General features: G+C 31.1%; 2 protein-coding genes across 3 annotated transcripts in view; both read left to right on the plus strand.

Annotated features, from left to right (window-relative positions):
- LOC139519524 (ATP-dependent RNA helicase DHX58-like) overlaps positions 1-7,220 on the plus strand; it is a 30,849-nt gene extending 23,629 nt beyond the window's left edge. The window contains exons 17-18 of the mRNA XM_071311644.1: positions 5,128-5,295; positions 5,710-7,220. Of these exons, the coding sequence (XP_071167745.1) occupies positions 5,128-5,295; positions 5,710-6,344 (803 nt within the window). The 3' untranslated portion in view covers positions 6,345-7,220. The remainder of the gene's footprint in view (positions 1-5,127; positions 5,296-5,709) is intronic.
- Positions 7,221-11,280: 4,060 nt separating this feature from the next.
- Positions 11,281-22,529, plus strand: part of LOC139519525 (ATP-dependent RNA helicase DHX58-like) — a 43,277-nt gene continuing 32,028 nt past the window's right edge. Inside the window, exons 1-6 of one of the 2 annotated variants that reach the window (XM_071311645.1) lie at positions 11,281-11,377; positions 13,806-13,992; positions 17,567-17,698; positions 18,339-18,665; positions 19,789-19,926; positions 20,636-20,770. In XM_071311645.1, the coding sequence (XP_071167746.1) occupies positions 13,881-13,992; positions 17,567-17,698; positions 18,339-18,665; positions 19,789-19,926; positions 20,636-20,770 (844 nt within the window). In that variant the 5' untranslated portion in view covers positions 11,281-11,377; positions 13,806-13,880. The remainder of the gene's footprint in view (positions 11,378-13,805; positions 13,993-17,566; positions 17,699-18,338; positions 18,666-19,788; positions 19,927-20,635; positions 20,771-22,529) is intronic. The other variant, XM_071311647.1, reaches the window with a different exon arrangement.

Here is a 22,529-nt window from a genome sequence, read left to right on the forward strand (position 1 = left end):
TTGGTCAAGTTTTAGGATTAGAAAATTTACATGACCGTTTATTTGTGAATTATGTGATGTCTTATGGTTAGATATTAAGAGTTCTTTACCTATCCACTATCTTTTCATATAACTATTCAATCAACATATTTTAAAAAAGTAACACGACAGTTGTCACGTGTGGATCTGCTTATCCTTTCGAGGCACACGAGAACCACCGGCTTTTAATGGGGCTAATTTTGCTTAATCTCTAGCCTTCATTGATGTGTTTTATGTCATCACGATGTCAGGTTATTTTCGACTTATGATTTTGAAACGCCTCTTTGTTACTTTCTCCTCACATTTCACGTATTATATGAATGACAATTATTACATTTTTGAAATTAGTTATTCATTTGTTTTTTGTTTACATATACACAAACGTATAATATAGACAGATACGAATTAAGTGAAAATATTTGTCCGTTTTTAATACAAACTACATACAAGAACAATTATCTAATTTTAATTTAAAAATGTTCGGCTAAATGATAAATTTTAGTCGTTGAGGTGCATGACAAAAAAGTCCATTGAATTGATGCCACATCCACATAAGTACTATTTTTAGTAATATAATTGTATAGTTACTGTTGCTTTTCTGCTAATAAATTTATCTTAATTACAATAGAATTATCGAACACTTAATTAGTCACCACCAAAAGCCGATTGTCACTAGCAGTATCAACCTATAGTTTGTTCGTTCGTTTTATATGCTTGATAGTAATACTGATCAACGGCAATTAAAAAAGAGTTTGAATTGATTTTTTTTTTTTACATCAATCACATTATCTTTCTTTGTTTACCACAATACATACAAATTTCAGTAGAATTTAGGGACCGGAAATATATAGCGCATCCGTCGACATTAAGAACCATTTAACAGCATGTTAGTAATTAATATTAACAGATGCACTATCTGAATAAAATAGATAGTTTGTCGAACATTGAGCTCTATGATTCCTAGCCGTCTTGATTTCCAATTGTGATTAGTATTCCAAACGTTTTTCAACTTTGACAACTATCTCAATTTTCTACATAAATTAATTGTCGGGCGTTTCACTTACTCAAACATATATGCATTCTCCTCAGAAACTAACAAAACCTTTAAATAGACTTATTAAAAGGGGATATAGTTACGATACTGTTGTCAGGTCATTAAAGATTGCATATTTTGGCTTTAACATTGATTCACTGATAGGGTCTTTGCATCGGAACTAAACACATTTATTTCTTAAAAAAACAGTTGTTGGCATGACACGGGTTATGTTCTTCTCATATATTTTATGATAGTATGATACTAAACCCCTAACGGGAGGGATTGTACCTGATATTCATATGATGAAGACATAATCTTTCAATCAGTTTAATTGACGTCTGGAGCTGGCATGTCAGTTAACTGCTAGTAGTCTGTTGTTATTTATGTATTATTGTCATTTTATTTATTTTCTTTTGTTACATCTTTTGACATCAGACTCGGACTTCTCTTTAACTGAATTTTAATGTGCGTATTGTTATTGTTTTACTTTTCTACATTGGCTAGAGGTATAGGGGGAGGGTTGAGATCTCATAAACATGTTTAACCCCGCCGCAATTTTGCGCCTGTCCCAAGTCAGGAGCCTCTGGCCTTTGTTAGTCTTGTATGATTTTAAAATTTAGTTTCTTGTGTATAATTCGGAGTTTAGTATGACGTCCATTATCACTGTACTATTATGCATATTTTAGGGGCCAGCTGAAGGACACCTACGGGTGCGGGAATTCTCGCTACATTGAAGACCCATTGGTTGCCTTCGGCTGTTGTTTGCTCTATGGTCGGGTGGTTGTCGCTTTGACATATTCACCATTTCCTTTCTCAATTTTATCAGTATATACTTTTACAACTACTTATGAATATTGTTTTCCATTGTAACAAGGCTGTCCTTCTAACCACCAAAAGGGAAATAATTCGTATCAGATTATAATGTTTGCTCAAATTCAGGTTTTTGGTATAGACATCTTGCAAGCATAAGGTCGATTGATACGCATATACTTTATTTGGCTATTTTACACCAGCCCAGTAGTCAACACTTCGGTGTTGACATGAATATCAATAATGTGGTCATTTTGTATAAATTTCCTGTTTACAAAAGTTAAAATTATCGAAAAAAACTAAGGATTTTCTTATTCCAGGCATAGATTTCCTTAGCCGTATTTGGCACAACTTTTTTGGAATTTTGAATCCTCAATGCTCTTCAACTTTGTAATTGTTTGGCTTTATAAAAATGAGCGTCACTGATGAGTCTTATGTAGACGAAACGCGCGTCTGGCGTACTAAATTATAATCCTGGTACCTTTGATAACTATTTACCTTTTTTGGATTCGAGCGTCACTGATGAGTCTTTTGTAGACGAAACGCGCGTCTGGCGTATATATAAAATTTAGTCCTGGTATCTATGATGAGTTTATTTACAACCACTGGGTCGATGCCACTGCTGGTGGAGATTTATTTCCCCGAGGGTATCACGAGCCCAGTATTCAGCACTTTTTGTGCTGACATGAATTATCATTGATATTGTTATATTTATAAATTAACTGTTTACAAAATTTTAAATTTTTTGAAATACTAAGGCTTTTCTACCTCAGGCATAGATTACCTTAGCTGTATTTGGCAACAGTTTTAGGAATTTTGGATCTCAATGCTCTTCAACTTCGTACTTTATTTGGCTTTTTTACCTTTTTTGGATTCGAGCGTCACTGATGAGTCTTGTGTAGACGAAACGCGCGTCTGGCGTATATATAAAATTTAGTCCTGGTATCTATGATGAGTTTATTTACAACCACTGGGTCGATGCCACTGCTGGTGGAGATTTATTTCCCCGAGGTTATCACAAGCCCAGTAGTCAGCACTTTTTGTGCTGACATGAATTATCATTGATATTGTTATATTTATAAATAAACTGTTTACAAAATTTAGAATTTTTTGAAATACTAAGGCTTTTCTACCTCAGGCATAGACACCTTAGCTGTATTTGGCAACACTTTTAGGAATTTTGGATCTCAATGCTCTTCAACTTCGTACTTTATTTGACTTTTTTTTTTTACCTTTTTTGGATTCGAGCGTCACTGATGAGTCTTGTGTAGACGAAACGCGCGCCTGGCGTATATATAAAATTAGTCCTGGTATCTATGATGAGTTTATTTACAACCACTGGGTCGATGCCACTGCTGGTGGAGATTTATTTCCCCGAGGTTATCACAAGCCCAGTAGTCAGCACTTTTTGTGCTGACATGAATAATCATTGATATTGTTATATTTATAAATTAACTGTTTACAAAATTTAGAATTTTTTAAATTATTCGGCTTTTCTACCTCAGGCATAGATTACCTTAGCTGTATTTGGCAACACTTTTAGGAATTTTGGATCTCAATGCTCTTCAACTTCGTACTTTATTTGGCTTTTTTCTTTTTACCTTTTTTGGATTCGAGCGTCACTGATGAGTCCTTTGTAGACGAAACGCGCGTCTGGCGTATATATAAAATTTAGTCCTGGTATCTATGATGAGTTTATTTACAACCACTGGGTCGATGCTACTGCTGGTGGAGATTTCTTTCCCCGAGGGTATCACAAGCCCAGTAGTCAGCACTTTTTGTGCTGACATGAATTATCATTGATATTGTTATATTTATAAATTAACTGTTTACAAAATTTTGAATTTTTTGAAATACTAAGGCTTTTCTACCTCAGGCATATATTACCTTAGCTGTATTTGGCAACACTTTTAGGAATTTCGGATCTCAATGCTCCTCAACTTCGTACTTTATTTGGCTTATTTACCTTTTTTGGATTCGAGCGTCACTGATGAGTCTTGTGTAGACGAAACGCGCGTCTGGCGTATATATAAAATTTAGTCCTGGTATCTATGATGAGTTTATTTACAACCACTTGGTCGATGCCACTGCTGGTGAAGATTTATTTCCCCGAGGTTATCACAAGCCCAGTAGTCATCACTTTTAGTGCTGACATGAATTATCATTGATATTGTTATATTTATAAATTAACTGTTTACAAAATTTTAAATTTTTTGAAATACTAAGGCTTTTCTACCTCAGGCATAGATTACCTTAGCTGTATTTGGCAACACTTTTAGGAATTTTGGATTTCAATGCTCTTCAACTTCGTACTTTATTTGACATTTTTTTTTACCTTTTTTGGATTCGAGCGTCACTGATGAGTCCTTTGTAGACGAAACGCGCGTCTGGCGTATATATAAAATTTAGTCCTGGTATCTATGATGAGTTTATTTACAACCACTGGGTCGATACCACTGCTGGAAGAGATTTATTTCCCCGAGGTTATCACAAGCCCAGTAGTCAGCACTTTTTGTGCTGACATAAATTATCATTGATATTGTTATATTTATAAATTAACTGTTTACAAAATTTTTATTTTTTTGAAATACTAAGGCTTTTCTACCTCAGGCATAGATTACCTTAGCTGTATTTGGCAACACTTTTAGGAATTTTGGATCTCAATGCTCTTCAACTTCGTACTTTATTTGGCTTTTTTTTTTTTTTTACCTTTTTGGGATTCGAGCGTCACTGATGAGTCCTTTGTAGACGAAACGCACGTCTGGCGTATATATAAAATTTAGTCCTGGTATCTATGATGAGTTTATGTACAACCACTGGGTCGATGCCACTGCTGGTGGAGATTTATTTCCCCGAGGTTATCACAAGCCCAGTAGTCAGCACTTTTTGTGCTGACATAAATTATCATTGATATTGTTATATTTATAAATTAACTGTTTACAAAATTTAGAATTTTTTGAAATACTTAGGCTTTTCTACCTCAGGCATAGATTACCTTAGCTGTATTTGGCAACACTTTTAGGAACTTTGGATCTCAATGCTCTTCAACTTCGTACTTTATTTGGCTTTTTTACCTTTTTTGGATTCGAGCGTCACTGATGAGTCTTTTGTAGACGAATCGCGCGTCTGGTGTATATATAAAATTTAGTCCTGGTATCTATGATGAGTTTATATACTATTTGCTACAATATATAAATTTAGGAGTACCATATTTAAAGTTTGAATCAATTTTTTTAATATATAAATTTAACATATAAATGTAGGTATGACCAAGATGGAACAAGATTGCATCCTTAAAAAGTTCAGAACGGGAGAACATAAAATTATTCTTGCAACATCTGTAGCGGAAGAAGGACTTGATATACAGACATGTAACTTAGTCATCAGATATGACCATGTAACAAACGAAATAGCCATGGTACAAGCTAGAGGTAATTGTTTTCTCAGGAACTCATTTTCTCAATATCATATATGATTTTCTATAAAATGATATATGTAAGTTTCACTAGTTTTAGATGTTTTAGAAGAAAGAAATAGCTCTAAAATAGATCCACTGAAAAGTATGCAACATAAGAATCATAAAACTAGAAAAAGAATCGAAAGTAAATGCTATATTCCGTGTATGATAGATAACTGGTGAAATGCAATAATTCATGTCCACATCTTAGTATTCTTTGTAAAAAATAAACAAGGGTCTACTAAAATACTACCATACTAAAATTAGTGGCCCAAATTCGTTTATTTCTTCAAGCTTTTTTGTATTGATTCAAAAAATTTACATGAACATAAATATATAGTGCTGTCCGTAATATTGAATAATCAGAACTGTTGTTTTATTCTGATAGGTAGAGGAAGAGCAGAAGGAAGTAAAATGGTTGTAGTAGCTAGCGAAAAGAGAGGTACTGCAGAGAAAGAGGAAATAAATTTAATGAGAGAGACAAAAATGAACGAAGCCATACAAAAAGTCCAGCAAAATCTGTCTCGAAATAAAGTTCAGTTCTTAGAAGATGTTGAAAAGATTCAAAGATCAGAGAAAAAGAAAAGAGACTTAGAAAAGTTGTCAAGAAAGAGAGTTACAAAACGAAATTCAGAATTCGTATTACGGTGTGGAAAATGTAGTAGCTATATATGTATATCATCGGATATAAAGAAGATCCAGGATGCCCATCACGCTGTAATAAACGACGATGTCAGAGACTGTATAACAACTGAAAAATCAGAAGCCAAACGTATTGACGCCTACACTACATGTGGTGTTGGTAAAGTCAAATGTAAGAATTGTGGAAAAGAGCTTGGGAATGTGACCATTTATCAAGGAGCAGAATTTCCTGTTCTGAAGATTGATAATTTCCTAGTGGCTGACAGTGCTGGTAAAACAAATGTTTTCAAGAGATGGAAAAGCGTACCGTTTTGTCCAGTTCCAATGCTTAACGAGGATTTGGAATCAAGATTACAGGGTCGACCCTATGTTCAAGATTAAACATACACATACTTTTGACTTTGATGATGTAACGAAGAAGATTGATCTATGAAATATCCTTAAGAGATTCTAATGTGATATTGCATTGAATGAAGCTCGGACAAGATCTTACTCAATGCAAGATTCAAGTCTTAAGCAACAAACATTGTTATTTTGTTTTGGTGAAAGACCATGTGGCTTATTTTTATACCTCTACTGGTTTTGCCCTTTTGATGCTGACTTTTGAACAAGCAGTTCCTTGGTCATATCAATCTTATACTAAAGAATATACATAAGAAAATAACTACATGCTTTAAGGAAGTTCGCTACTCAGTTTCAAAATAACAAGCTTTTCATAAGATTAGTATATATTGATAGGGGATTAATGTAAAACTAAAAGAGTGAAAAAAATATCATAGGTCTGTGTGGTTGTTTTTAAGATATAAGCCATTGAAAGTTTGACGGGAATATGTTCTCTCTTGATGTTTCATTGCTTTATCATTGACAAGTTAAAATTCTCAAAAACTATAAAAATAACAAAGATTTTATAAGACTTTTACAGACGGCTTATGATTATATATGTAAAAGATTTATAAAAAGAAAAATGGGGGTTAGTGGGCCAAATATTTAAGGCATTCAAATGGATAAAACTAGAGGATTCCGAAAATCTGCCAGAAATTCCAAAACATGACAAGCGAATATCCTTAAGTCAGATTAACTGTACTAGACCGCCATTTTTTAATATAAAGAAGAGATGCATAATCTGTCTTGCTCTCTTTGTTTAAAATTTCAATGTATGTGCATGTGAAAGGCTTTTGATTAAAATAAAGACAAATAAGTGATTTATTTCTTTACAGTTGTATTTACTAATAAAACGTTTGTTTGCAATTTTATAAATTTTGTTTATTGCTTAAACATTCACGGGGACATATAGCTTATAGAAAAATTGTTGACTATTAGTGTTATTGTATTTTTCCCCCTTTTAGTAGCAAGAAAACCAGCATTTTTTAAAACTTATATTCTCATTATGTATTTATTTCAATATTCTAACTAACAGATGTCTTTTTATTTACAAAATAAGTATTTATTTATGAAGTATGTATTCGAAATTAGACTTGTAGGTTGAAAAATGGCACGGTCACCATACGTCATGTTATAGTTGTGAAAAAACAACTATGGTAAAACCATACATTTTTGCAAAAAATAAGAATATCATCTCGGAGGAAATATTTTTTAATGAACAAACTGACACTGTTCACACTAGTTTCAAGTTTGATTGTCGTTGAAGTTTTTTTTTAACATTTTTAAATATCATTATTCCTTTTTGGTTTGATTCGAACATCAACAATTTTATTAGACTCTAGACATTTAAATATTTTTGCCTCAAACATTCCATAGGAGACATTAATTTTCGTAATAGGCATCTTGTGTATGAAAATTGGTACCGTGTATGTTGTATTTTGCGACACCAAAAAAAAAAAAATGACGTTACATAGGATCAAATAGTGAAAAAATTAAGTCAATTGTAGTAATATATATATATAATATAATATAGTTGGGTGATATATTGTTGAAGTTTTGTTTGTTTGGAAAGAGCTGATAATATAATATGTGATAAATTGATAAATATTTGTTTCTTTGTAAAAAGTTTTTAGTATATTCATCTGATAAATTATTTAATTTTTGTTTCTTTGTAAAGAATTTAGTATATAACTATGAGCTAAAAAAAAATTATTTGTGTAGTTTGTGGGATACAATAAACCAATGCAAAGTTGTTTCTTGTTTGGACCTTTTACAAAATAAAATATAAGTTTATGTAAAAATGTGTGTTTTAAATTATGATAGTAGATTTGATTAGGTAGTAATGATTTTTACGTCTGTATTCTTTAGTAGACCTTTGAACTATTTGTACCTTCAGGTAAAAACGTTATAGACAGTCAAAAAGAGTAAAAGTTAAGATGCAAAAACAGTAAATTATCGTATATGAATATTGGCCAGAAAAAAAATACATGTATACTGAAAATGGAGGAATATGGATTATCTGTTCGTAACACAAAATTAGTACATGCACAGGAAATAAAAAAAAACATTAAGGGTACCGCGCTTTTATGTACATAAAACGAACGTCTGTCATACTTATCACAACCATATTTTCTAGTATAGGTTAATATGGTTGTAAATCAAATGTTTATTAAAATTCCTTATGTTTAAATTGAGAATGATCATATCGTGAAAATAAAAATAAAGAATTTTAGTACAAAATAGTTAAAAAAGAATTGATTACATCTTTTGACAAGGACAGCACATGTTGCTTCAACATCTTTTAAAAAATAAAAATATCAAAAATACTGAACGCCGTGGAAATTCAAAACGGATAGTCCTTAATCAAATGACAAAATCAAATTATAAAACACATCAAACGAATGGACAACAACTGTCATATTCCTGACTTGGTACATGCATTCTTAAATGTAGAAAATGGTGGATTAAACCTGATTTAATAGCGATAAACCTCTCACTTGTATGACAGTCGCATCAAATTCAGTTTTATTTATAACGATGCGTGAACAAAACAGACATGATAAGTAAAATTGTCAAAATATGGATACAGGCATCAATTAATTTATGCCTCGCATGCCTCCTTTATGTTGGTATTTATTTCTTTTTAATTTCTTAATTAAATTACTCAATGTGCAACTTAATTCTGTTGCATGTGTAAATATTTTTTATACAATTGACATTTTCAGGTGTCGAAAAATATAGTACAAAAAGTTATCAAAGGTAACAGGATTATAATTTCATACGCCAGACGCGCTTTGCGTCTACATCAGTGACGCTCAGATCAAAATAGCTATAAAACCAAAAAAGTACAACGCATTCAGGACCCAAACAATTGATGATTTTGGTATACTCTATTATCTATAACTCAGAAAAACAGTATATCGGGAATAAAGCGGACCATTTCTACCAATTTGCTACATCAAGGCTAATTGTGAGGCATTATTATGATCAACAGTCGATTAAACCGTGATATCAACCATACACATTACAAAAGGATTTACTCAATCGATGGGATACCAAACCCCTGTTTCAGTCAGAAGTTTTCATTGTGCCAAGCTTGTCTGTATTAGCAGCAAACTCGTACCATTTGAGTTTAGAGGTATACACTTCATTCGCAGGTTCTGCTGGTCTTGTGTATTCATCAATATGATTAAGACATAACAAATAGTACAAAATAAAGGATAATTCACTTACAACTGAAATTGCGATGTATACTTGTCCTTCGTACTTTGAAATCAATTGCTTCCTGTCCTTTTTATATTGAATTTGTTTATAAAGTGTGTTACGAACGGTCGGACACACATATTACAATATTAATCAGCTTTGTTGAGAGGGCCTCATAAAATGTAAACATCAAACAAGGCATTTCAAAACGAAATAATTATGTTTACAAAAGTTGGATATTTGAAAAATTCTAAGGATTTTGATTTCACACAATAATATTATCTTAGCTGTATTTGACAAAACCATTTGGGTCCCAAATACTTATAAATTTGGACTTTTTAACCTGATACTGTTGATTCGATTGTCATTGTTGTGTCAGGGGTACACATTTAATATCTATGATAAGTTTATTCACAATTGGCACCCCTTCGATGGAATTTGCACACATATAGATAGTCATAATACACATTACCAAAACATAGGATTCGATAGGAAATTGATAACAGTATCTTTTGTCTTCTTACGTATTATTAGTAGGTGTTGAGACGGATTTAAATGGTCTGGTACTTGTACATATTATATAACGATCTACACCATTGGTAACGTAGAGTACTAACATGAAAATATAGACAAAAAAAGGCACGTATGAACGTTCTTTCTGATGCTTGCCATATCGTGTATATGTTCTTTTCATTGGTCTTTGTATGTCTGTTGATGCAATCACTTGTTCTTTAAAAATGAACATATGAGTGACTTCTTACTTCAATGTAATGCTATACATTTTCATCTATTTGAGAGGGATATGATAAGATACTTATATGCTTTTCATCATATTTTTATTAAAGATATTCATGAATCCTAAAGTATATCAACAGTCATTTATTTGATATATCTATTGTAATTTAAACAAGTCATTGATTGATCAAATTATGATAAAGTGATATACCAATCACAGCATTTTAATTTTATTTACTAATTCGCATGGATTGTGATGCGTACATAACACGAAACGCTTACTCTGTCGACACAACCGGTTAATTAGAAAATCTGTGATTCTTCCAGTTTTTTGTTGATTTGTATCTTCTTTAAAATTGGTTTGTGAAATTTGAACATCAGTAACTTTATGTTGCCAAACTTGATACTGCGTGTATTGTTGAAGGATACAACGTTAACTAATTACATGCATAAAAGTTTAGTAGTACATTTTTGTAAGTTAGGGTAATTTGTTTTAAATAGACATTTGCAGCTTTGTGTTACATGAGCATTAATTGATCTTATGAGTTTTTGTCTTATTGCTTTTTGCTGCTTTTTGTTTTTTGTTTGCCAAAGCATATTTTCAAATTGACTTTCTTTCATTTTCTATTAGAAACTTAATAGTTTTAGTCGTGTGGTATATACTTTTACAAATGATGTTATTAATAAACTATACATATCTAGTTGAGAAGTTTAAAACAAATTATTCAAATCTTTTATAACGAAAAAGCGAATTATTTTAATATTAGCGTAAGATATTTTCTTTTGAATTTTATTGTGTATTGTCTTAGAACTCTTAAGTAATTTTCTTGAATCTTTGTGTATATTTCATATTATTTTTGTATAATTACACAATCTTTAAATAATCATGTGATTTGCTCGTAGTTCTGGTAATTATATCTGCTACAAATGGTGTCCAACAAGCTATTGGGTTTCATGTTATAGATTTAATTTATCGGGATCACATACCATATTTTACTGGGTGCACTCAGGCTTATATCAATATAAACATCCGGTGAAATAACAACAACGACGTAAATTGTTCAGTAGCGGATTTTGGTTACTTCATTTAAAATGTGAGCAATTTATTCCATGCATCTTATATATTGCATTTATAAACTGATATTTTATTGTAGTATCGAATGCAGTAATTGTCGAAATATTGGTAAAATAGAATAGGCGTTTTAAGGTTCATCATAACAAATGGACAAATATGGCCGTATTTTCACCTCTAAAACTACTCAGTGTACATACTTACCTGTGAAGTTTGGAAAGTTTTAAGTCCTGGCATCCACTAAATATATGAAAGTTAAATGCATTTTGTGTTTCAAAAAGATTAAATCGTTTTTGGATTTTTATGGGCATTTTATTTCCTTCCTGCAGAAGATGTAAAAATAAACAAACTTGAATTACTTTGATACTGTCCACTCAGATAAACTCTTTAACTCACCTATAAATGTGTAGATATCTATTGTCCATGCCAATCAAGGACAATCAATACAAGCCAAACCAGTTCTTACCTGAGAGGGAGCATCTCAAAGTTATATCCCAACTTAGTTTATTTTTTACACCTTCTACAGGAAGGGATACGATGCCCAGTAAAATCCAAGAAAGATTTCATCTTTTTCATATGCAAAATATATTTAACTTAACTGCACAGGTAAGTCTGCACACAGAGTAATTTTTTAGTTGAAAATACGGCCATATTTGTCTATTTGTTATGATGAACCTTAACTGAATGAATAACTAGTTATTGGTAGATTTACCTGAATACTCGTACGATTTACTATTGATATATAGTAAAATGGACCAATTTAAGGATAAAGGAGTGTTTCTAACAAAACATTTAAAGGTTTATCAAAAGAAATTGACAGTCACACATGGCCGAGTTTACACCACAATATCTACTCTGAGTACAGACATAATAGTGCTTCCATTAATGTTTTAAACCATAACTGGACCTAGATATAAACTATTTATATGCATAACAAGTGCACTAACATAACACTTATCTCTGAGGAAAATTCGAAACAGAATGTCCCTCATCAAATTTTAGAAATTCAAAATGTACAGAGCTCATGTTTACCTCGTTGAACTATAATTATCATGTCCGCCTCTAAATAAAATTAGTTTACTTGCAAAAATTTCAAAATCAAAAGTTAAAACATATAAAACGAATAGACAACAACAGTCATATTCCTGACTTGGTACAGGCATTTCCTTATGTTTAATATGGAGGGTTAAACCTGGTTTTATAAATAGCTAAACCTCTCACTTTTATGATTGCATTGTACGTTTAAGAAAATAAAAAAATACTTGGATTTTGATCTACATTTTTCATGTCTGCAGAGATGCTTAATAAAAAACAAACAAACATATGAGTTTTACTTGTTATGGTCTACTCAGTCGTACAGACGTCAATCAATATATTTCACTTCTTTTAGATGAGGGGAGTTTTCCAAACATATTTCTTAACTTAATTTATCCATAGGAACGATAAAAAATGAATAGCAATATTCATTTTTTTTAGCATTTTGAAAAAGTTATCCATTTAAATTTAATTTATCTAGCTCCATCAATGTCTATATTTTCCCTTATGTACAGGTTTTCGGTACACAATAGTTTAATGCTGGTGTAAACTCGGTAATGTTTGACAAAAGATACCGCCGAAACTTAAGTGTAAATCGACTAGAAGCATTGTTTTTGCATATACCAAACCAAGCTTTGATGAGCACTTAGTGATGATATATAATTGATTCTGACACATCATGCTGCATCTTGATATACTTGATAGGTAAAAAAAAATAAAAAATTAACATGACCATCTTTTTTACCTTTTTTAATTCCTATTTTTAAACTATAGATTCTTACTGTCCATTTTGCAAAATAAAGCTTGAAGTTGGTACTGATTCAGCCTTATGCAAACCAGGCATGATTAATCACCAACTAGCGGATTATGCCCTATAATAAAATGCACAATTCATTTATCGTAAATGCAACACAGGAATTAAGAAGCAATTTCATGTCGATACTGAGATCAATAACATGCAAGAATTTATTTGAAGATTTAAAGTGAAAAGAACGTCAATATACCTCTACTAGTATATCATTGTATACGAAAATTGGTGGTCAATACGCAAATTGCGGTATATCAACAAATGCATTGTTATTTTTGGCATGATGAGTTACAACAGTGATTTCTATTAATTTTTGGTCATAAAAAAGTGACGAACTTGGAAAAACAGTTCCGCTTCAGCATTATAACAAGTAATTTTCAATTGTAAATTTAAAGTAGGTTAAATATATTCACATACCATAGTGAATTTACTAATGGTCAGATATATCGCACATTAATTGTCTACGGACGTTAAAAAAAAATCGTACACATAGGTTTTGGATAGTGGGCTTTACGATTTTCTTTAATGCATGTAGACAATAAACGGGCTATATATTTGACCAGTAGTAAAGTACCTTTGGATGAATGTCTGTATTTATGTACGTTAGGAGGCCTTTTCGACCATGTCTGATATTCGGCTTGTTTACTGATGGATAGTACTGTCCTATTTGGAGATATCTAGTATGTCGACCACAGATGGAGAAATGGCTGGTGTTTTCATTCCGTTGCTGGGACATATAATAAAAGCTGGAGAACTGATATCATCACCAAAGATCAAACAGATTCTGGGTGATGGTATGTTTTATTTAAGTTTGTTATTACATTTTTCGAAAGTCACAGTCACAATTTTATGTTGATATTGTTAAATATTTCATTTCAGGTTGAGCTTAATTAACCTAGAATTAATGATGAAAATATTTTTTTAAACACGCAGCTATCTTTAATATTTGATGTTCTATTATGTGTTAGATACACAGTTTTAAAATGGAAAATAGGAAACCAGTAATATCTGAACAAAACAAATTTATTGGTGGTTTGAATTATTTTACCAATTTGATATCCAAACTTAAAAAAAGTTAGCACAAACGCTGTTTAAAAAAATCACATATTCTGGTCAAAACCAAGCTTTAAATAGGCAAGTTTGTACGGTTTTGGTTTTCATCGAAAAAATTATCTTTAACATGTGACAATAAAAAAAACTAATCTTAAATGCTTTTAAATTCCGCATATTTTAAATATTTTGTATCGATTAGGTAAAATATATAGTTACATTTCAATTAAATTGATTTTTGATATAATAGTTTATAACATTACAGTTACATTGAGTTTTAATGTTACAAATTGCATTATACTTACATTATAAATGTAGTTAATACAGATTGATTACTTTCATACGAAGAACTTAATCATATAGGATAAATGTGTAAACAATCCAGTATCGTTTGTAAGATGCGTAGTTTAGATTTGAGAAAAATTTGAATAAGCTTTGTTTGAAGTTTGAAAATATTATACATTTTCTTTTTACATTTAATTATTAAGAGATATTTTCAAATGCATCTGTAATATGACCTTACATCACATGAGGCTTATTGAACGGCGCCTTTCTTATAACCTATGTTTTTTTTTTTTAAATTTAATCAATTCTGCATTCTTTTTCCATTTTGTACGTCAACTCTAAATTATATGTGTATCTCTAACTATATTTTGCTTTTGACATAAAATCAAGGACATTATTATGCATGAACTTCATTGATTAGTGGGCAAACTAATATACACAATTGACAAGATTACACAACGGGGTTAAATTTGTTCATAATTAATGACTAAAATAAAAAAGATATTCAGATTGATGACAATAAATTGGACCGACTTTTAATCTTTTGAATTTTAATTAATGTGTTAAATTTAATTGATGATTAAATGTTAAACATCTATATAAAGATTGCCAAGTAGTCTGCTGTGCCGGTGGACACAGTGCAGGCGGTGTTTTTTTCGATATCTGAACAGAACGAGTTCGAATCCCGGCAAGGGACGAACAAAAAACTTGCTCTCACAAATTTGCAGATTTTTATATTGGTGTGCTGATATTTACAGTAATTATTCATATATTATGTGTTTTCATCCATGTATCGCCTTAACTGGTGATCAAATTGATAGATATGTCGTAAAGTCGTCACTTGCTCGGACGTATTTATCATCTAATTATTTCTATGACTGCATCTTACTATCCTTTACGATAGATAATGTGGCTAATCTGCAATCAATTCCATCTTCATGCCAAATATATAATGTACTGTTTTACTACTTTATATTCTAGGTAACGCTACGCCACTTAAATGTTGAATTTCTAGTTCAGTCTAGGTGGCCAAAAGGTCTATAGAGCAGGACACTTTGCAGGCGGTGTTCTCTCGTTATCCCAAAAACATGAGGTCGAAAGCAGGTGATAGAAGAACCAAAATTTGCTTTCGCAAATTTGCAGATTTACAGTGTTTGTTCTGATATTTAGGGTTATTATGTATGTATCTTGAAAAAGTTGCGATTTGGTACAAGTTATAACATGAACAAAATTGTTGTACATGTTATAATTTGTACAATGCAAACATACAAGTTATAACATGTTCAAAAGTACTTCGTAATGTAATAACATGAACAAAATATTGCTTAAAAATGGTTTAAACTTGTACAAAATTTGATTTTTTTTTATTACAACACATGCAATTAACCTTAATATTTTTATCATCATTTTATATGTCAATGTAATTAATAACATTTCATTTACTTTTGTGCAACACACTTTATCATGTATGATAGATATGTGCACAGTTGGTATTAGGCTTTTTGACATACACGGTTAACATTGAAACATATGTATAAGAATTGTTTAAGGTTTGAATTTTGAGCTCATTTTCGCATTTAATCAATAAATATATGTGTCAAAGACATATGTAATATGAGGTTAGCTAACACCAGATGTATTTCTTAAAACCCTTTTTTTTTTTTTTTTTTTTTGATAAATTCTGATTCACAAGTTGTTATTATGATGGTTTTTCTTCTCTGAAATCCCATGTTTTCTAAAATTAAAAACATAGAAGTATTTTACAATACGAGATTTTTTTAATAGGTTAAACAGTTTGCACCGATAAGAAAAATTGCATTCATTAGTTTGTAAGGAAGAACTAAACATTGCAATTCAAATCAAAGTTGAAGAAATTGATCTTTCATCCAAGTTATTGAAACATAAAAAAGAGCTTGTAACAAAAGTTACAATATTGCTTGGTTTCCTAAGATCCCGACGAAACTTCGTTCTAAATTGTATACATTTGATTCACAATGGTTTTTTTTACCTTTTTCTATGTTGTGTTATGATTATTGTTGTTTGTCTTTTGGTCGGGTTCCGTTTTTTTTTTTGCCATTGCATTGTCGTTTTCCTTTAAATTTGAATATCTTTTTTGGTATCAATTTCATGGAGATTAATTGACAATAGACCTTTGCATGCTTTGTAGGTTTTGCATAGTTTACAGTATATCAAGTGAAGTGAAACCACTTGTGACAAGTCAAGGATGTATGATTTGCATCAATATTACCATTGGTGCATCTCATTTCCATGAGACATATGTCAAACAATTGCCATTTTAATATGAAAATTTGCATTCAACTCTTATAATATCAGCACAACAATTTTAAATCTACATATTAGCGGTAGACTTTTTTTGTTTTCTTCTCGCCGAGATTTGAACTCATGCTATTATGATATTGGAATATCTAGACAATACCGTCTGTACTTTGTTCTGCGCTCTAAACCGCTCGGCTACCTAGACTGAACTTTCGGTGGACTAGTATTACCTTCCCCGTCAGTAGAATCTAGAGTTGCAACACAGTTCATGATTATTAGGCGCGAAAACGGATTTGATTACATATTAGCTAAATTAACTGCTCTAAATGATCGTAAGATGCAGTCACAAAAGTAAATAGTTGATAAGAATGTCTAAACAATCACAACTCTTAAATATATATATATTTCTTCCATGGCAAGACCATATTACACTATGTTGGCCTTGATTTATTTGATTTCGTCCCTGTTCAATCAAAACCACATATACATCGGCAATGACAAGATTGTTTAAATGCACCGAATATTGTGTTTTTAATGAGAGAAGGGTATAAACCCCACCACCAAATAGAAATATAGAAAGAATTGTTTAATATATTGAAAACGGTTTAGATTCCTACCCATTAACCGTTTGAATATGCAGATTGTTAGGCCTTTTGTTTTACTAGAAATACTGATGCAGATCATGCAGAAACAAAAGTTTTAGTCCCCTTAACAGTTCTCCTATTTATAAAAATTACAGCGATTTTATTGTTGTAGATGCAGTAAAACGACTTAGACATAGAAAATGTCCAGAGGAAAAGAAAATTAAGGGCATTTTAGACATCATAGGACAAAGAAAAAACACAAGCAACTGGACAATACTTATCGAAGTGCTAAAATACGGTTGTGGTAAATATGTTATACTTATTTTTATATTGTTGATGCTCTGCTTATATAAGAAACGTTCTAATAGATAGTTTCTAAATCAAGGTTGTGATTTGGCATTTTGACCGAAGCCAGATTGTAATTTATTTAAATCCTTTTCCTTGCATTTAACAGAATGCATCTCTTTATAATATCTGAAGTTTATTAAATCTTTGTCTTATATTCTCATAATTGATATAATCTTGCATTTCATATGAATAAGTGATTTTTTTGAACATTTTACGTTTTTTACATTATTACGCGATAGTTATGTGAAAATAAGTTAATTACATGTAAAAAAAAAAAAAACATTGATGATGTAGAAATTGGTTATGCAATTTAAATCGTTGAGAAAGAAACCCCATTACAAAAATAAATAATTGAAAAAATAATAATCTGAAATACACTAAGAGGTCAATTTACGTCAAGCTGTAAATAGCCGCAAATTTTAAAGTTGTTAATAAATTTACTAATGATATTAAAGACCTTTTGCTAAAACAATTCTCGTAATGACCAAAAATTTCTCCATACCAAAAAGCTACACTGTAACGAAATATTTCTGATCGCTATATAAGAGAGTGCTTTGTGACAAAAATAACTAATAGAAAATCTTACTTCTTCATAGATTTCATCTTTGTCCCAGAACTACTTTTGAAGCAGTATACCTCCACTGTTGAAACACAGTTGCGAAGTATTGTTAGTGTCATTAAAGATGAAGACATAGATACCAAGCCATTGTCACAAACATGTAAATGCCACGGATTGTTGACTGAACAAGATATACGGGATATAAGTATGGAGTGCTACAGCAGAGGCGACAAAGCAGCATTGATAGTGTTGATAGACAGAGTTGTCAAACCTCATCCTCAGTCCTGGTTTAAAGAATTTCTCGATTGCATGATACGAGCTGGAATGAAAGAAATTACAAGAAAGATTGAACTCATCATAAAAGGTCAAGTTCTCTCTAAAGTGTCGTGATTTTTTTTCTCATTTGAATGAAATCTTTTTAAAGCACGAAATTAAAAAAAGAACTGCACTGATGTAACATTTTTTTCTGATAATTAGCGCGGTATTACAACCTTAGTTTAGTCCAACTTCATTATTTATCAATTGTAACTTTACAGTTGCACTTTACTTTTCACTACAAATTTCTAACATTTATATTTACGACTGAAGTTTTTATAGCAGATAAAGATTTATTTAACAATTATTCAAAACGAAAATGTGGTCTTTTATTAAACAAATTGTTTAAATCATTCTTTGGGAAATGATTATTATATTCAGGACTTAAAGTTGTATAAAAATAAAGTCTTCAAACACAATAAAATATGTCTAAAAATTTACATGATCCCTATTTTGTTACCTCCATTTAAATACGGTTAGCAGGGTTGACATCAACAAACGTTTACTGGATATAGGCTTGACCTTCAAAAATGGTTTCGTAATTTCATCGCATCAGTCACTGTCAATGATAATCCACGTTCTTATAATATATGCTTGCATTGAGTAATGTTAAAAAGTGCTTATGTTTACATACTTAATATTTCGAAATCTGTAAATAAATTGTTAAGAAAAAATAATTAAAAACGCGTCTGATAATAACCTGTGTTTAAGATCATTTTTTTTTTACAAGGACACAACTTCAATTCTCTTGTAAACATACACATAGACAAACAGCTAACTCTAAATATTAGTCGATTAATTTTCACCATTTTTCAAACGGAACAAGGTGGTTATAAACATAATTCATGGGCTGAATAAGTCTCAGGACTGAGCAAAATCTGACTGCTTCTTATATGAAATGGCTATTCCGATGAAGAACGAATACGCTTACTTGATTTTTGTTCGCAAGGCGTTCAGTCATAAATCAGGGATGTATAGGACGAATATGATTAGGGTGTACATAGCAAGTATGTCCAGAAATATTATTTTAGATGCTTTTGTGTATATTTTTAAAGAAAACAATGCTTCCTATTAGGCTTAAGCTGAACTGGAGTTCCTACAAGCTAACATTAATTTATCTTTTTTTTCTCAAATATTACACAAACCACAAATCTTAATGTCCGTATTTATAGGAGCTCAAATCAAATGGAAAGAAGTAAATATTGATGACCATTGGAGGACGGTGATAATGGAGTTGTTCCATGGACAAATCGTTCAGAATGTGATACCATCTGGTTTATTATGTAACCTAGGGCCAGTCTTCAGTTTGGGTAAGCTCTATTTTTTCAAATATTTCGTTGTTGTCAAACGCACTGTACCATTTTCGATTTATGAGCCTGACTATCCCTCTGGTATCTTCCGTCCATCTTTTACATGTTTAATTCGTGAATAAATTTGAACAAAAACGCAGATTTTATATTTAACTTATTTAAGAAGCGGTTGGGTCACGCATATAAAGTTTGAACATGTGCTGACGTACAGCTAATACATATATATAAGCATTATAACATAATGCACTTATATCTTTAAATATCGTGTCGTTAGATACAATTATCATGCACTAATGAACTGCAATAAGTTATATGACAATGCATGCAATTCCGGAAAAAAATCACGAGCACCAACTTTTGGTTATATTTTACAGCGGGTTGGACTTTGCTGTGCAAACATATCATGAAATATCGAAGAATGTACTCTGTGGCATATACATTTATAATATATTAATAATGGAAGACTTTTCTCTTCTAAAATTTAAGTTTTCTTCTTTTAAATAGAGAATGAGCAATACGAATGGCCTGGTGAGGAAAAAGCAATACATAGCCAATATAAGGCACAACTATGGTAATTAAAAGCAGCTGATGTTTTGTGTAATTAAGTTTATCTTTTTTTTATGCTTTCAAGAATACTCAAATACTTTTATCTCCGTTATTTGAATTGCGCCTTGATCAATGTTGATTATGTCTCAATTTTAACTTTCAGATGAAAAAAGGTCCCTAAGATCTCTTGAGAAAAGTAGCTCTCCGAATATTGCAATGGAGAAGTTATTGAATATGTTAGATAAAAAAGATTGTGAAGGAAAATGGCAGATATTCAAGCAAGCATTAATTGACGATGGTAATTGTAGATCGTTATTTCTCCGGCTACCTGCAACATACAACCGTGTTTTGTCCCATTCTTTTTATTAAACGTTTGTTTTAAAACATTTTACTTCTATAAAGATTGGACTTGTACAAATTGAACATAGACAGTAATATTTTTGAAAATATAACGTGTAAATATGCATCTCTTTTTTTACGGTTTTAATAATTAAAAAAATTCAACCACCTCGACAGGAATACTTGTGTTTGCCCAACTAGGTGTGAGTCCGTTTATCAGTTCATACATCAGACCTTTGGTTTCTAGATGATAAAGATAGAACTTTTTTGGAAATTCATTGAAATTCGATAGAATACTTTTAACAACTTAACTTATCATAATTCTAGTTCTAGTTCTAGAATGATGGTATCTGATTATTGGATTCTTTCTTTATTGTCATTCAATTCTTGGTAATGAATAAAGAAAACCACCCTGTAGGGAATTGATTGAAATTTTAAAGAAATGTTTCGACAACTAAATACCGATTTAGTTTAATTTTCATCGTTTCCACTTTTACTGTTGCAAAGTTATACAAATGTAGTTCTAGATTAATAAATAAAAGGTTAATTTTTGTTTGGTAAATAAAAAACTTCTTTTTGTATTTGATTGAAGTTTTAATTGAAATATTTAGAGATTGATTTTGGGGGATTTGATAGTGACATTTTTAGAATAAGTCCCCTTAATTCTAAGAAATATACATATAGGTTTCCATATTGCTGCGAGTGGGGTTATATTTTTATATTATCACTAGATAGCATTCCTAGTTAACTTACCATATGTAGATATAACCATTTATATAAAAATGTCAAACACAAGAAATCAAATTCCGTTAGTTTATGGTGCCTACAGATAAAACAAAACATGTAATTTAAATCTAAGTCTATGCACATGTTGCCTTTGTTATGCCTCTTCTTCATAGATATGGAATGGGAAAGTTTCCAATCAGATAATATAAAATTTGTATTGTAATTGAACGAAGTGTAGCCAGCTTGAAGCTTGCTTCATACATATTATTGAACATCTTTTTATTTCATTATCAGAATAATTTGAAAGTTTTCGAACTGCAAATGCCATGCTCGTCATTATTTCGAAAATGGGAAAAAGTAAAACCACAAAATTCTGAACTCCGAGGAAAATTTAAAAAGGAAAGTCCCAAATCAAATGAGACAGTGCGTAAACGTAAAATGTTCGAGTCTACATAGTTAGGTCGGTTATATTTTGATTCAGAGAAGGCAGTATTATTGCAGCAGGTTTTATACTTCTGTATTTTCGGAGATACCATATTAAGAGAAAATAGATTATAAGTGTAATGCTTACTAGTATCAGTTGTTTATCTCCGAAACATTAGGAATTTATCCGAAAACGGGCATGCTAAAATTGAAAAAAAAATAAGGAATATTAATTCATTTCAGAATCTCACTACGTCTGTCTGAACAGATGCAGAAATTTTGGTCGATTCATACTATGAGAAAAAGTTCTTTTTTATTATATTTATCAGCAACAAAAATTGCTGTGGATTTAATTTGAGTCTCCAATTCAGATTTTGGCCGTTTTACCTTTCAGAGATAATTCATTGGAAATAACATGCTGGAATACAGTATTTTCAAAAAAGCAATTGAAGCGATGTGTATTTGGTTTGGGAAGGGTGCAAAATTATTCAGAATAAGTGAGGAAGTGTAAACTTAATTCGAAACGCTTATTATTGCAAATTTAAACCGAAATACTTATATATATAGTT

The sequence above is a fragment of the Mytilus edulis genome, chromosome 4, assembly GCF_963676685.1.
Source record: "Mytilus edulis chromosome 4, xbMytEdul2.2, whole genome shotgun sequence".
NCBI lineage: Eukaryota > Metazoa > Mollusca > Bivalvia > Mytilida > Mytilidae > Mytilus > Mytilus edulis.